At 38.6% G+C, this 16646-nt stretch overlaps 1 protein-coding gene across 2 annotated transcripts in view; it reads left to right on the top strand.

Annotated features, from left to right (window-relative positions):
* Positions 1 to 3528: 3528 nt before the first annotated feature.
* Positions 3529 to 16646, top strand: part of acvr2aa (activin A receptor type 2Aa) — a 33275-nt gene continuing 20157 nt past the window's right edge. For both annotated transcript variants that reach the window (XM_030785969.1, XM_030785971.1), the window contains exon 1: positions 3529 to 3645. In XM_030785969.1, coding sequence (XP_030641829.1) covers positions 3591 to 3645 — 55 coding nt within the window. In that variant the 5' untranslated portion in view covers positions 3529 to 3590. The remainder of the gene's footprint in view (positions 3646 to 16646) is intronic.

The following is a 16646-nucleotide window of genomic DNA, read 5'->3' as shown; positions in this document are numbered from 1 at the left end:
GGGGAAATTTCTGGTGATGATATGAACATTCCGAGTCTAGAATATCTTAAATATAACGCAGAACACATTAAGGATGCTCTACCAATCTTGCCATTCTGGTTTCAAAAGTGAATTTACCTGCATGTAAAAGGCAAATTTCGAAAGACACATATTTTGTATTCTGGGAATTTTCACTGCATCTGATCATGGCTCAATTCCAGAGGCACTAAGCTCTTTGGTTATAGCCATGACTTGCAATTGACTGTTAACTGCGTAGGGAACTACTGCATGAACTGTTCTCAATTTATAGTTGATTAGAATGTTCTAGAACGTGGTAAAATGATCAAGACTATTTGGAATGGTATAGAAGCTTGCATTTTCTCAAAAATATGCAACAATTTGAAGAGGTATGAATAATATTGGACATGGCATTTTTGGTAAAAATTTGTAAAAAAAACCCAAAAAACATAGAAATAGTTAAAATTTATCATTAATATCTTTGACACAATGTCTTACCATCTTTTGTAACTTGTTTATGTCATTTCCAGCCAATTGAAACCTATTGGTCAAATAAAAATTCACTATAAATGCAAATTTGGCATAGGTATGAATAATTTTGGGCTTAACTGTAACTACCACTACAGTTGTTAAAATCCCTGTAAAAGTATAATTTGGGGAAAATGTGTAACTGTGTTCAGGAAAGTTGCCAAAACTTCACTTGTGTGTGGCATTATTGTTCTTATGACCAATAAACATTCTAAAGCTGGTAATTAATGGTGTTACATGAAACGTGCCCTGTGGGAATTGAAATGTGATTGACAGAGAGAGAAATACCAGCCTTGGTGACACATTCCAAAAATGTGTCTTCACTATAACCTTTGTGTCTCATACTTGTGTCTAATACACTCATACACAGTAGTCTCTGGTGAACCACTATACATGAGCAAGTAGGTGTTCCATAAAACACCAAATACTTGGTTCATAAAGCACTGTTACATTGTTGTCTATTGTGGGAAAAGGTAGTAAGGGGAGGTGGTCCCAGTGGTTATTAATCATTACCTCATCCATCATGTTTCACTTTCACTGGGTCCTGTCTTTAGTCAGTTTCACATTCTTATTTTTCTCTATGCAACAACTGCTATTCACTGCACACTCTCCCTGTTGAAACATCAAAGCCAAACAGCCTTAGCGCCATTGAAATAACTATCTTAGCCGGTACTGCTTGTTGCTTTCACTCTTGTGTTCCTCTGTCTAACTGAATAGTTGTCTCATGAATGTTCTGAGAGAGAGAGAGGAGAGAGAGAGAGAGAGAGAGAGAGAGACGTAAGGATGTTCATGTCTTTTTTATATTTGATGTTCTTTTTAAAGAGTGCAGTGTACAACTACAGCATATATTTGATCTGCTTTTAGAACTCACAAAGTACCCTTCGGTTATATGACCTGTTATATGTACATTTTCAAAGAACATCAGTCTATGGTCTTCAAACCTATTTTCTGAAGTATTTTTTAACAAAAGTACATTTGATCACAACTCAAAGATTGGAAATGACCCTCTTTGCATATATATATATATATATATATATATATATAATGCATGTGTGTATGTACGTTCGAATGTATATATTTATGTGCACTTTTCATACACACACCCCCTTCACATAGCCCTATCCCTAAATGCATGTATGTACAACTTTTCTCGTTCTGTGAAACTGATGGCCGGAGACTTCTCTCCAAACTCATACGTTAAACCATGCTGCATTCAGTTGAAATTACTTAAGTATTTTAACTTTTAAAAGTATAATAGCTACATTGTGGTATAATTATACTATACGTATAACATGGTATAATTACTACTATATTATCATACCAATACTTGCAGCTCATACCTCTGAACGTGTTTACGATTAGGGACTATGCAACACTTCTGTTGTGTAAGCTACTCCTAATAGTGCTGTCCCAAAGACATTGAGTTAGGTTAAAAGTAAGTAATAATAATAATAATAATAATAATAATAATATATTAAAAGTAAGTAATATATAAAACAATGAAAATATCCATCATCGGTATTTTAACGGCTAATAATTAAAATTAATGTCATTCATTGCCATCCTGCGGTTGTCCACTCTTTCTGCCAGAACGGTGACAAGTGCTCAGTTTCTTGGTGCTCGTACTGTTTTCCACTGCTTTGATTTGACAAAAGGACGCGTCAGTCACCAAATTGGCGCCATATATTCGCTAGCTATTTAAAGTGGGAGGGGTTAACGATAGAGGAGGACAGAAAAAACAAAAACAATCCGTCAGGTCTGCCATCTTGAATACAGTAAAAGCTTACCGTATAAAACACTTTACCGAGGGCAGCAGAGATAGTAGCGGAGCGATATCTCAGTCTGAAGCAACCACACAGAACAGATATACGAGAAACAATGGACGGAAAATAACGAATTCTAATCACCTAAAAACAAGATTTAACATTTCTTTACATGTTGGCGACACTTTCTCGAATGAAGTTACGTCGGTGACTGCTGCTGGTTAGCTAGCAACTGCTAATCCGTACCTTAGATCCGATTCAGCCAAGCTGACGGTGACAATCTGGAGATATCTTCTGGTTTACCTGGAGGTTGTCAGACAGTCGTTATAATTTTCTCCTGATTCGACGCGCCAACCAAGTCATTCTCTTCTTGTGGATTAATTATCTGGAGATGTTTATACTCGAAAAGAGTGGTCGACCAGAAAACCTTGATTTTGAACGTGGATCTAGCAGCTAGCTGGGTCCCGTTCAACACAGCTTGGGGTTTTGTATGCTTTTTGCGGTCAGCTGAAATGTGGATGGTCAGAGAGTGTTTGATCATACACAGCAATGCGATTTCATTTTGCATTGCATTTGCAAATGTTTAATTTGTAGGAGCACTCTACCCACGGCTCAGTAAGTTGGGGATCTAGACAAAAAACAATATGCTAGCCGCGTTTCAATTTTAGTCGTAGCTAACAGTTGCTGTTGGCTTTTCGCACTCTAACTTAACATCTTAAACTATTTGGAAGCAATTGAATAATTCTTGGTTACACTGTAACAATTAATTTGCTATTTGACGTTATGACTTTTTATTGGAGCTGGCTGATATATAGAGAGACCCTTATTGAGCAGTCTATTTTAAAGTAGCTAAATGACATTTCGTTATACTTAAGGTTCTGATCATTCCGAGTAATGAGTGGATAAACTGCTTCTGCTGGACTGCTTCAAAACTTCTTTGTATTCTTATGCGGATATTTCAGAAGATTACTAAAGACATAACTCAGGATCTTCTGTTTTCTCTTTGAAACTGATCGAGTATTGTGGCACGACTTGATTCACTGGAGAAGTTTCTCAACGGCTGATAACTGATGGACATTTCTTTTTACACGCTTTGCATTGTCCATACCGAGGACTGTTGACTTCCCTTGCATGTTTATAGAGTTTTTAATTTTTTTTTTAATAAACTGTCTTTGAATTTGTGGCTTGTATTAGACTGGTTAATCGTCGTCAAGAATTTATGCTAAACTCTTGGATGGAAACTGGAAAGTAAAAGCGCACGGATTTAATCCAAAAGAAAGATTTTTCCACACTGGATCGAAAATGGGACCAGCCACAAAACTTGCATTCGGCGTTTTTCTCATTTCTTGTTCATCAGGTGGGTATATCAAAATATCGTATGTGTGTGCTTTTACTCATATTTGTAAGATTTCACAGTTACTTTAAGCATGTTACATTCGTGAGGGTTTTGCTGCATGTATTTATTTGCGTGACAGGATATTGGAAGCCAACTGCCTGGGGTAGTTTTCTCGTATTACGCCGCAATGAGATCGAATTTATTGGTTTCTCGTAAAATGGTGAGCTCTGTGAGGCCACTGGATCCACATTAAATCCACCGCACGTAACCTCGATCCGCATAAGTGTGGTGCCAAAACTAAAAATCAAAGATTACTTAAGTGTGACTACAGCGTTCAGTTTACTGTGCTGGCGTCCACAAACTAGGCTACATCAAATGGAAAACACATGCTCTTACGCCACAGTCAGCGTTGCCATGCATGGTGGAGTACCAGGCTCTATGTATAATGCATAATGTTATAATTAATGCAAATGTTTTCTGTGCCTGCCCTGGCAGATGTACATTTTTGTAACGTTCTAGCAATGAAAGCCGATGCCCAGTAACTACAGTCGTGGGTTTTATTCAGCGTGGAGCTAAGTCATTCCATTGTGCTCCATGGGAATCATGTCTTGTTTGACTTTAAAAAAAAAAGAGCGAGAGAGAGAAAAAAATCCTGCATAACTCAGAATATTTTTCTGACGTCACGTGTTTGTGTGCTTGCAAATGTAAAAACCCCCCGGTGTCAATTTGATGTCGTGATATTTTTCCTTCTGTCCTTAGAAGGTTTTCACGCACAGGCTGTAGGTGAGGAAAAACCCAATGAAGGGAGAATCTTAAATGCCCTCCCTTTTACTGTGTGAAGTGATTTTTCAAGCAGCATCGTCTTCATAGAGTGAAATAGGCTTTGGGCTCTTGCCCTGAGGGTAATGAAGTACTCATCACTTATTATTGGTTGATTGAGGGGAGGGCTCTAGTTGTCACTAGCACAAAGGACTTCATTTAGGCTACAGAGGGTTAGACCAAGTGCATAACTACAGTAAATGCAGGGCCTCTGGTATGATTCAAGTACTCTTCTCAGATTGGTTTACTACCTCTGGTAGCACGAATTTGGCTTCACCTGTTAACAGGAGCTAAGTGCCTCTTCTTAAACCATGCCAATCCCACATGTGTGCCCAGTCAGAACTAGGGAACAGAGCAGTTGTTTACTAGAATTAGGCACAGTTTTTGACTGTTCATTGATTGGCCAGACGACACCGTCAAACATGGGGTGTGGTCAGGGAGCAGGCTTGCCAAGAAAAAAACTAAGTTGGATAGCTGCCAGCGGCAAGGTTAATCACCCCCTCGCTTTACCTCACGGCTCTTGGAGTGAATTAGTGATATTCCATTATTTTGAGTAGTAGTGAATCTTATCTTGGATTAGTCGCCAGTACTACATAGTGAGCAGCTGAGAGGATATTGCAGTGTTTAACGGAGGAGCATAAACATTCAGTGTGAGTTTTCCTTCGAATCATGTATAATATTTAGGGTGTACAATAATAGGTTGTCATCTGTTTCTGTGTGTCTTCCATTGTCATTTCTCAGTGAGATCTTAACTCTTAGAACTCTCACATTACTTTCTCCGTTTTTTTTTTTTATTTTGGAAGCATTGCTCCGAAAATAAGAATTTTGGAGCTGAAGCTTGCCTTATCTTGCTTTGGTGTGAAATCTGCACCCTTGCCCTCAGGCAAGATAGCAGTAAACAGTTTATTTTAGCAGTTAATCCAAGAGATGTTTTACTGTTTGCTCTGGCTTTGATTATTTTGTGACATTTTCTTATTTTAGGAATATTTAGTTGAATTATTGTCATTGGAGTGTTCCATCATGTATGATGAAGTAGGAATAAGAAGAGTCGTGTTGGTCTTTTTGATCATCTTTTGTATTGGTTTCATTGTGTTAGTCTATTTGGACTTCACAAAGGCAAACTCTTAACTCTGTGTTTTGTATGTCATAAGGAAGAACAGGTGGACAGATATATCCCAGGTAGGTCTATGCCCTGATGCATCAAAACAATCTATTACTGTTGGGATTATTACTGTTTAGTGGATTGTTATCTCCACTGGTAGAAATCCAAATATGATCGTCTGTGTGCATTTCTCTATTACTAAATCCCTCTTAAAAGCAACCAAATTATGTCAGTTTGAGCTGGAGGGCATTAGCCACAGACTGACTGTGGTGTTAAAGGTTATCTGCAATGTTTACATTGTGTGCACTGCTATTTAGCACAACACCCTATTGAACTGGTTTTGATAGCCTATACCGTGCTGAGTCTCTTATCCGTTTATTACACCCTGCTGGTTTCACAACAGTTTCACTCACAGGACCTTTTTGTTTTGTCCTGTTTTTTGGTAAAAAATTAGCAGATGCAAGGATGTCTCTGACAAAGATACTGTCGTGTCCTAAGAGCCTCCATGACTGGTATTTGACCAATTGCTTATGATGAATCTTTGTCAGCTGAAATGATACAGGCTTAGCCCTGTGTGTAACAATATATATGCTATACCCTTGTGTTACCTAGTATCTAATTTTAGCTTCAGTGTGTACCAGATATTGAAAAGGCATTTTAGGTCAGTTCTTTTCCTGGAGGGGAGAGAATTGATCCCTAAGCATAGACCTCCATTATGCAGAGTGTTTGCCTCTAGCAGTATACCAGATGCAACACACGTGCATTAAATCCTGAACTACTTCTTAAGCAGTCTGATGACCAACATAATCAATGGCCCAACAGCCTGACCATATCATTATATGAAGTGGAACGGTAAAAGCCTAAATAAGGTAGCCAAAAAATTGTACTTGAGCTACGAGTAAATATAAGGGACAGACTTTTTCTTGTTTTAAAATCTTTCAGAATCAGAAGTCTGTGTTCTGTCTGTTTTTAAGTGTCTTGATGTAATGCATGCTTTGAGTGTTTAGCATTTTAATTTGAAGGAAATTGTTGTGTCAATTCAGAACAATCTTTTTTTTTTTTTGTCCTATCTTTTTGCTGGGTGGCTTGCCTCTGTCAATATGGGGGGAGGGGGGATGGGGGATTGGGGGGGGGGGGGGGGGTTCCATCAGTAAGTGTGCTTTACACAGTTGTATCTGTAGGCACAGCTTGAGTACAGTACTATAAGGGACACTTCCCTTCAAACACATCCAGGCAGCTTAGCAGGGAACCATTAGAGAGTGACACCACTTCTATAGTAAATCCCGAAAACAAAGATTTTTATGGGGGGGATAATACACATTTACCCTTTTAAATCCCCCTTTGGCGTCACACAGCATGCCTGGCTGATGGGCAATTTGGTAAGCCTTGTGCATTTGTGTACACTCTCACTGTTAAAGGATTATTCCTCATATTTCTTTGCAAGCAGGCAGTGGGTGCATTTAAGCTGAAAATACTGCTGTGCATCTTCATTTTGCAGGTATTAGCCCACAGTGTGCTCCCATTTTTATTCTGTTTCTCTGTCCTCTTTCTGTTTTTGAATAATGAAACTGAAAAAAAAAGAAAAAAACCTTCCGTTTGTGTGGTACCTTGTCTGTTTTTTCAAGGAACGGTATCTCAAATTGTGAGCCTTTCATAGCTTTCATTTTCACTGTGCACCTGTTAGAAAAAGTTGCACAAGTCAAAGGGCACTAGTGGACTAGGGACGAGCTGCCATTTCAGCATAACAGACAAAATATTTTGGTTCCTTGCATGTTAATCTTTCTCCATATTGTGAAACAAAAGCCCCAGATCTGTTGCTCCACCTCTCTGCTGAATTTTAAGCAGGCTTTTATGTTTGAACAATTATCACATTACCCTCTGAGCAGCAGTCTTTAAAAGAGCACAATTAGCCCAGATTGCACACTCTCTTCTAATGAATGGTGATTCAGAGCAAATGAACTGAACCACCCCCTCATTATGCATATTCATCGGCCAAAAACGAAGGAGATGGGTTAGCCCTTGTAATTGCTGGATGTGAGTGTGTTTAAGTGATTCTGAATTTGAGGGTTCCAAGTATGGACCAGTTGAATGAGAGGAAATTCAGTCTCAACTGACTGTTCAAGATTTTTCCTTCCACTACACTATTTGACTGATTTCTATTATCTTTAAATCTCAGTGCGGTATTTTTGCTCAGATTCAATCTGTGGCTGGCTTTTTTAGCAGCAGCTGGACAGATGTTTTCTCTTAGAATATTGGATATTAGTTTGACCCCCTTACCTAAATTCAACTTGGCTTGGTTCTTTGATTTACTTATATCCATGTTGTTAATAGCACATTCATCTTCTTTACCAAAGTCATGCAGAAATGTTATGGCCTGACCTACAGAAGAGCTGAAATATTGGCTTCGGAGAACTGGCAATCTACTTTATGCTTACATCAGATGTCATAGCCAAAAGCAGCCGGAAAGGGCTGTTAGTCTGTGGATTCAGCATATGCATGTACTGTTTGTTTTGTTTTGGCCAAGGAAGGGAATTCTTTAGAATACGTAACTCCATAACAGTATTGGTAGAAATGTAGATATATAGCTATACATAGTCAAACTTCAAAAACATGTTCAATTAATGACAGAAATTAGATCTAATTTCTGTCATTTATTGAACTTGTTTTTAAAGCTTGACTCACATTTGACCTTCTGTATTTTAGTGATGTATTCTGATGCTTCTATGACAGAGTGGACTTCTATCATACAAGCATATGGTTGGCTAATGTTGTTGGAGACAGGTGCTTCTTTGAATAATTTACGATGGAAGTCGATGACCACTTCTGATGTGAGGGGTATTTTTAAGTCAAATGTTTTATGCTTTTCCTCTTCTCAGATAGTTTTCATTTGCAACCTCATAGTTCTTATTGTCAGATGCATTTTGTTTGTGTACGTGGCTGTGTGTTAACTGAGTGTAAAACATGTCCAGGAAGATGGAAGACAAGCAACGTTTCCCAGTCTTTTCTGATTGCTACAGCACAGTAAAGGCAGAGACTGAATCTAGGGCAGTGGTAGTTCTCAGGAAACTGCTCAAAGTGGAGGGTTACAACTCAAATCTCATGAGGAACTGCCGTTTCACAAGACTTCAAATTACATTTGTAAACATCAAGCCATAGGAAAAAAAAAAAAAACAGGAGCAAAACTCATAGGGGGTTTCCTCTTAGTGACGTCCTTAAAAATGCATTCCAAATGGTTGAGCATTGCAGATCTCTACTGTTTTTGTATGAGCGCCACAGTGTTTGCAAACAGCTTCTTGTTAGACACAAAACAGCGGTCTTGTTCATGCTTCATAAAGGCTAGACACACTGACAAAGTCTGATCCCTGAAATCCAGTCTGGGATATCCAACCCTAATTACAACTTGAGGTATATGTAGGCAGAACTGAGGAGCTATCTGTGAAGTGTAGTTATGAGCAGCCAACATCTTTGCACTGTCAAGACTTTTCACTCCCACAAGAACACCCCCTAGCCCACCTCCAATTGTTCATCTAATTCAACAGAAGCTCCTGCTATGTGGCTGCTAGTTATTGAGCTGGAGCTGAGGATAAAATGAGCTTAATGGGGATTTGTAAATGTGTTAAACATGAGTAACATGTAAGTTAACTAATTTCACCTAGAAGCCATAGATGATAGCTTTGCAAAGTAATGCACACAGACCTATATTACCCCTGTTCTGTTTATTTTATTCTATCAAACATCCCAATTCTCAGCGAGGGCCGCTCTCACTCACTGAGACAGGAATTTCTTTTTCGTGCAAGATCCATTTGTATTAGTTTGATTTGTATCTCATCACCCAGAGAGTTTTGTTTTGATGAATAATTTGGATTGGCCTTTAGAGTTAACTCTTGCCCTTACATTGCAATGTAGGCAGAATTTCTCACTGCATGCACTTTAATGCTTTATGATGGTCATCTATCAGCCAATTGGTCTGTTAATGGCTCATGAGTACCCCTATAAATATTTTATGTTTCCAAACCATTTGAAGAGTTGTAACAAGGTAACAATGTTTATATTTCCCATTTGGGCTCTCAGAAAAATAATTTGGATGAATGTGGTTAGGTATCTTGAATTTTATGAGTCAAGTAGTTTAATTGGCACTAATGACTCATAAAGTGTGTTGTAAGCATACTTAGTTTTGCCTGTTTGTGTGTGTGTGTGTGTGTGTGTAAAAACCAGGTTTCATTGGTTTTAGGTAAATACTGCATCTCTGACTGTAATTTTTTTTGTAAAACTAGAAAACTCGTTGGCTCTGAGACATTAAGCATACATACTGACAGCCCTAAATGGATCCACATTGAGTCACCAGACCATGTAGCACGAGGTTCAAAGAACACAAAAGCTTGCTGACAGCAAGAGTAGCTGAAGGAGTAGGCTAATTTATCAATGAGCAAAGTGCAGCCATGCCCCTGTGCTAACAATGATAGGCTTGTGGTTTATAGCAGTGGTTTTGATCTCGAGTCTTATAGACCCACAAGACAGCATGTGCTCTAACTCAGGGTTATCACACCTGTTTCACCTAATCTACTGATGACTGAGCCCTTGACTACGTGAACTTGGTATGCTAATCTGAGGCATTAGGCTAACTAAAATATTCTGTCTAATGGCCTACAAGACTGGAGTTAAGAAACTCTGGATGATGGAATCTCATGTGGGCCAGATCATCCTATTGCTGTCAACAGGGCTGAATGACATGGCAAAAAATATGATCACGATATTTTCTTCCATATTGATCAATATCGATATTTATTACGATATATGATTTGTTAATGCTGCCAGTTTGAAGAGTATCCTGATAATGACTGACATTTCAAATGACAAACATTACTTTGAAAAAAATATCATTTGTTTTGTTAAAAATGAAGCTGGGTTGATTGTTCCTGAAATGGACTCATTTCGTAAAAATACAAGAACTCACATATCCCAGCCCAATACGTATTATGTAACATCAGATGTTTATGATGATCAGGTAGTTGGAAGCCGTATCTTAGAGAAGGCCTAATTTTACTTCAGCCTTTCTTATTTATTCCTGAGGGTAGCTTATGATGGCCTTTTCCTCCAGCACAGTTGACGTTTTTAGTGTGTGTGTGTTTTTTCAAATATGCTGTACCACACATGTACCACATAATGCTGTGGTTATACCATTTCTTGACTATCAGCACTTGCTGCTCTTCCTAGGTGAGAAAATCAAAACTTCGCATTCAAGATTGGATTCACATTCAGTTTGGATGTAATTGATCAGCTTCAGTTTCACAAATTTAAATTATACCACTACAAAACAGTGTCATGGGAAGTCATATCTATTTCTACAGATCCTTTCAGAACAAGCTAACGTTGTGGATGTGTAAGCCCACTTTTCAGATGGAATGACCCTAAGGTCTTTTCAGTGGAGGTTCGATGGATTGCGCTGGTTGTGGTTGATAACTTGACTGTCAGTGTTTGGTTAGCCAGAAACAGTGACAACAAAGGGCACCATTTGAACCATCCAAATCTTGATCTTCTATGCTTAATGCTTTTTCTATACTCTTTTGTACTTTTCTTTAATTTTTCCTGCTTAGGACACTAACCGTTAGCATCTGGTAAATCAGATATAACAGCAGGTGTTTTGAGGTTAGAACGAAATGGAGAAAAACTGATTGAACCTTTCTTTTAAGGCTGATCAGACTTCACAGAGCTTGTTGAAGCAAAAGATGTCACCTTGTTCAGAAGAAGCCAATATTGAGTGTTCAATATTTAGTAGATCAGTGGAACACAAGTTTTTCAGTTATTCATATTTGAGGCACTTGGTGAGCAGATTTTATGGAGACGTTGAAGTGTCTGAAATGGGCATTCATATGTTAGAGATAAGAAAATGTTATTTAACTGAGTGAGGCATAAAGAGCTCTTTTTCTCATGTGAAATGCAAATTTCACAGGCATAAGATACTAAGGTTACAATGAGACATCCAACTGATGGCAATACCACTGTGGATGCTCTGAACCTTGTAACGTGGAAAAATAGGACTTATGCAGTCCTGTGCACATGGTACTGCATGGTATAGATCTTTCAATAAGAGGCTTGATTACAGGTTAATTAGTATGTGTCGTTGCTTTTTCTTCATGTAGAAAATGTCTTGCCATGAGGTTTGAAGGTCAAGGGGTTGTGTGTGTGCTGACACCACTCCTCAAATGGGAAGGGACATAGGGCACTGTTTAAGTGTGATAAGCGTTGCACATGCGGTCAACAGGCCACTTCCAGTAATTCCAGCATTTCTTTTGTACGTACACAATGTACAACCATCTATATATCATACAATGTCTAATAGAATATCAAAAGGGGTTCTGTGTTTGCTGCTCAGCCATTGTGACATACATGTCAGTTTTGGGTGGGCGTACTTTGCATGTATATCTGCAAAGTACGTTTGAGCATGTTGTGTATACAGATGAGGTATGGAATCTTTTTAGAGACCAACCTTTCTAATGTTTGGCAAGCAGTCAGAGTAGACTATAGATTTAACATTGATCTGCTTCTACATTGTGAAGCTGTTTACTTTGATTCTAATTTTAAAGCTTACCTGAGTTCCAGCGAACCTCCACCTTCGAGTCTTGAACGGAGTGTAAGTACAAGAACCAAGAGCTGGCCCGTACAAACCTGTCCTCTGGCAGCGTGTCTGTTTATAAACACAGAGTTCTTCCCCTTATCACCGAAAAACAAACTGCTAAATTATAATGGTATCTGTTCTTCAGGAAGACAGTTGTAGTAATGTAAGTATTAGACTAATAAAGACTTGAACTGAGGTTTAATTTCTAAACATTGCTAATCTGGTTCCTGTTTTTTTTTTTTGTACATCTTTCTTTGTGCACCTCTTTGTGGATTTGTCTTTGGTAACGTGTCCGTTTTAACAACAACACGAACTGTCAGCCCAAAGGACGCTCTATATGAAAGTATTTTTAGCAGATTTATCAGGTTCTTGTGCCAGAAACAGAAATGAAATACTGTTAAAGACATCTTCGAAAGTTTAAAGTATCAGTTTCAAATCTGTAGTCAGTTTGCTTTGGGTTGAATCAGGAGATGATTAGCTATTTTGTTGCAACCTGTATTGGCTCAGTCACGTTTTACAAAGTGAAATTTTAAGTAGGCTGTATCAGTATACGCTATGTTGACCTCTTTCATTGCTCAGAATTTATACTGCTGAGATGATTTTAAGGTATTGTCAGTTTAAAAACTTCAGTTTTTCACTTTCATGCTGCAGTGAACCTATATTATGGTTAAATTCTTACTTCGGTGAGGGTTTTTTTTTTTTTTCTTTCATCGAGCAGGTGGCATATAGAGTCGTCTATACTGAGAAGGCAGTGTAACTCATCACTGCTCCAAGTTGATCCTTAAATCCTTTTGTTGAACTAGCACATTTACCTGCAAACAGTAGTACTGTGTGTACCATAACACATGCATGTCTTACTGTAGTACAGTATTTGCTGTACTTGGATCGAGCCTGTGTCTGATCACATTCATACCGCAAAAGAACCACATCAGGGTTGTTTGGAAATGGACCAAGATCACTGGGTCTTGGTCAGGTTGCTGTGGTCCACACCCATGTATGACTGGTGTGTTCACATCTACCCATATGTGCTTAACTATGGAGGAGATTGCTCTAGGGTCACAATAACTGCTCAAAATGAACAAGGTGTGACAAAGCCTAAAATGAACAAATTTATGGTGAATGGATTCATCTATTCAATGTTCAAAAAGCTCTGCTGTTCAGTGATGTGTGAGAATATTATTATAGATAAATTAAAGAGATGTCTTATGTGTATATGCTGTCTCCTCCCAGTTTTCACTGACAGAGAGAAGACCACTCACATTTAGCAGCTTTTGATCACAGATAAGAGCAACGAAGGGGAAGTGTGTGGCCGTCAAGTGAAAGAGAATAGCAGAGACAACATAAAACAGTATCAGACCAGTTGGTTTACAGTGTATTTAACAAATGGATACCTGAAATGTATGCAGCAAGCTACACGCTTTAATGGAACAATATGTACGTTCTGCTGTACTGTGACTAGAAGAGTATGGTAAGCAAAGATCTGTTGACAGAATGGTGCCTGCAGAGAACATTAGGTGATTCTACAAACAGCATTTGTGTCATTAGTGACACTGCCATGATTCCAGTTTTTTTTATCAGTCCATTTTCATTGGGCCTGAACTTTTTTCACCCTAGGTGACCCTTTTGTTGTTTGAGACTCACTGGTTCTCAGCTGCCCCCAGAGAAACTGTTATCAGCTCTGGTGAGAAGCTTGAACTGTAATAACACCGCACAACTACAGTGCCAAGATATATCGGGCCTCTTCCTGTTTACTGCAGAGGTTTGAAAAGCATGCCTCTGTTTGGTTCAGTAATGTTTGTTAGAGGTTTTCTGCAAACCTGGTGTTTTACTGATAATAATACAAGAGCTGAGAATTAAAACAGGACTTCAAACATACATACGTACGTACGCGCACATGTGTGTGTGTATGTGTGTGTGCATGTGTGTAAAGTCTAATTGTCAGTTCTTGTATTATTATCAGTAATAAAGTTAGAATAGGACTATATATATATATATGTATATGTATATACACACACACACACACACAAAATTGTATTTATGGTGAAACGTTGTAAGCCGTGTTTCTGGCCTAGATCTGTAAATGCTTGATGCACATCTTCTTGCGTCGTCACACAACTGCTCCTCCTCATGCGGTTGTGACAGTAATTCCAGGAGATTCCCTGTAATCCTGATAATGGTGACTTGTCTCTCTGGAACTAATCCCCCCCAGATTTATCCCCACCAAGGGGCAATTAACAAATTAATTCTTCAAAAAAATCATTTGCGCTGCCCTTGCTGTTGCTCTGTTGATTTTATTTTTTAATGAGGCGTTTTGTTGTTATTGTTGTAGCACGCAGTCAAATGAGTATGAGTGAGTTGATTAAGCCGCTGTTGGATTGAGGCCACAAGTCATTTGATTTCATAAGGAACGGATTACATTCCGTAACATTCTCACACATGTCCTGAGTCAAAGCTTGGTATATTGAATAAGGGCGGAATCTGGAATAAGGATAAAGTTTGAACGTTGCTACTTCAGTTATGATTATATCCAGTGAGGGACCAAGTCCTTCACAGGCTAGGGTGCATGAAAATGATAGAAGCATGCTAACGTATTTTACAAGGCTCTTTCAGCTTATGAGGCTTTTGAACTCTGACTCTTCTATGGTATGTTGGCGCCACTAGGACTTTCACATAACGTGTTTAACCAGTTTTCAAATATCTGGCCTCAGGGTTGAAGTGTTCCATGTGTGACTCACAAATGAGAGTCAACGCTAATGTTGCCTCAGGTCCCTCTGACAATGCTAGCAAACAGTCCAGCCCAGTCATCATACATCTGCTTTTTCCACTTTTGACCATCTCAGTTTCTTTGCACAAAACAGCCACATTGATTCTCTGAACATACTGTTGTCTGACCCTGAGTGAGTGCTGCCTCTATGTTAACTGAGGCTGACATTACTGAAATATACGAAACATCAAACATCCAGCGAAAAAATGTTGGCTGAAGTGCCGTGGGGATGTCCTGGTAGTATATATAGCCTAATGCTTTGTAGGCTAATAGGTATTAGGGTAAGCAGTGTGTGCTCCCAAAGGCAATGCTGTATCCCTGTAGCATGAACTGTTTCACTTGATATGTTGCAGCAAAATGAGGTTCATGCTTCTATGACCAAGAGGTTTATGACTTTGACAGTGCCTCGGTCTACACAACAGTGTGGTGTTCTGGTTTGTGGTTATAGCTGGGAGAAATTGTTAAACCGCTCTATTTCCATATCCCTAAATGGCACGGGCCTCCTTTTGTTTAGTAAAGCCACCATTTAAAGAGTGTTATTTGGTTAACCACAAAAAAAATGGCTCCTTTGTAGATTTTCTTTAACCGTACAGTTGCCTGCAGCTATTTTACACACAAATACCTTGAAATCCTGTTGCTGCATCTCTGCATCTCTTTTTCTTGGATTATACTGAATCCCATGGATTAGGTCGTTGTTTAATTTTCAAGCCAGTTTCAAAGAGGGGTTCCCAGTGTTGGCTAATAGTAAGAATAACAAGAGATTCCTCTTTTACAGTGTCATCTTGTGGTTAGTTTTAAGTGAGTCTATACATTATTTACTAATGAAGCAAACGTAGTATTTAGTATGGATGAAAAAAATGTCAATGAGCTGTCAGATCTTATCTTCCTGAATCTATCTGTCCATCTAGAGTGGGTGATGTAGTGTTGTATGCAATAATTCTGAGTATCCTCTGTACATGATAGCATTACTTCATATTGTGTAATACTGCCCTGTGCAGTGCTGATAGGATATTTCTAGTTCGAAGGCATTGTCAGCTTTTTTTTTAAATAATGCACTGAAGCGTTAACACCAGTAAAACTAGTAAAGCAGTGCAGAAGGGCAGAACAGTGAATTCTGTAAATGTTTTCTAAAGTCTCTGTTTTGTTTTGCCAATGAAACAAGTAAACTATAAAAGTGTTCGTTTCAACTATTACTAAATAAATAACATCCACAACAAAATTGGAGTAAAAACAACATAGAAATGCTTTTATGTGACTGTTTTTTTTTTTTTTGTTTTGGAGAAAAGTAATGAAGGATTATTGGGATTATTTAATTTCAAAGCAGTTGTCACTTTACATTTAATACATCGTGTGATTGATTTCTATGGCCGTGGAGATCAGTTACGTCTAACGTTCTTTGGTAAGGTTTCTTGATAAGACACCATTTACATAAACCACCTCATAAACTTGCCAGATTTACAAAGGCAGTGGTATTGTGCTGCACATTTCAACAGTGAGTGACACACCGATGTAGCCCCACAAATCCTCTGACAGGCTTGCTTTTTGACTTCCGCAGACTTCTGTTCCTGAGACATAAGCATATGATGACTGGAGCATACTATATATGAATATTGACTCTGTGTCTTTGTATGGCCTTGTACGCTGTGTGTACCTGTTATCTAACTGGAACAGTTAGCCATACACTGTGCAGCTGTTATCTAACTGGAACAGTTAGCCATACA

The sequence above is a fragment of the Chanos chanos genome, chromosome 10 (genome assembly GCF_902362185.1).
Source record: "Chanos chanos chromosome 10, fChaCha1.1, whole genome shotgun sequence".
Taxonomy (NCBI): Eukaryota; Metazoa; Chordata; class Actinopteri; order Gonorynchiformes; family Chanidae; genus Chanos; species Chanos chanos.
The sequence above is the reverse complement of the archived record's forward strand: the minus strand, read 5'-3'. Positions and strand labels throughout refer to the sequence as shown.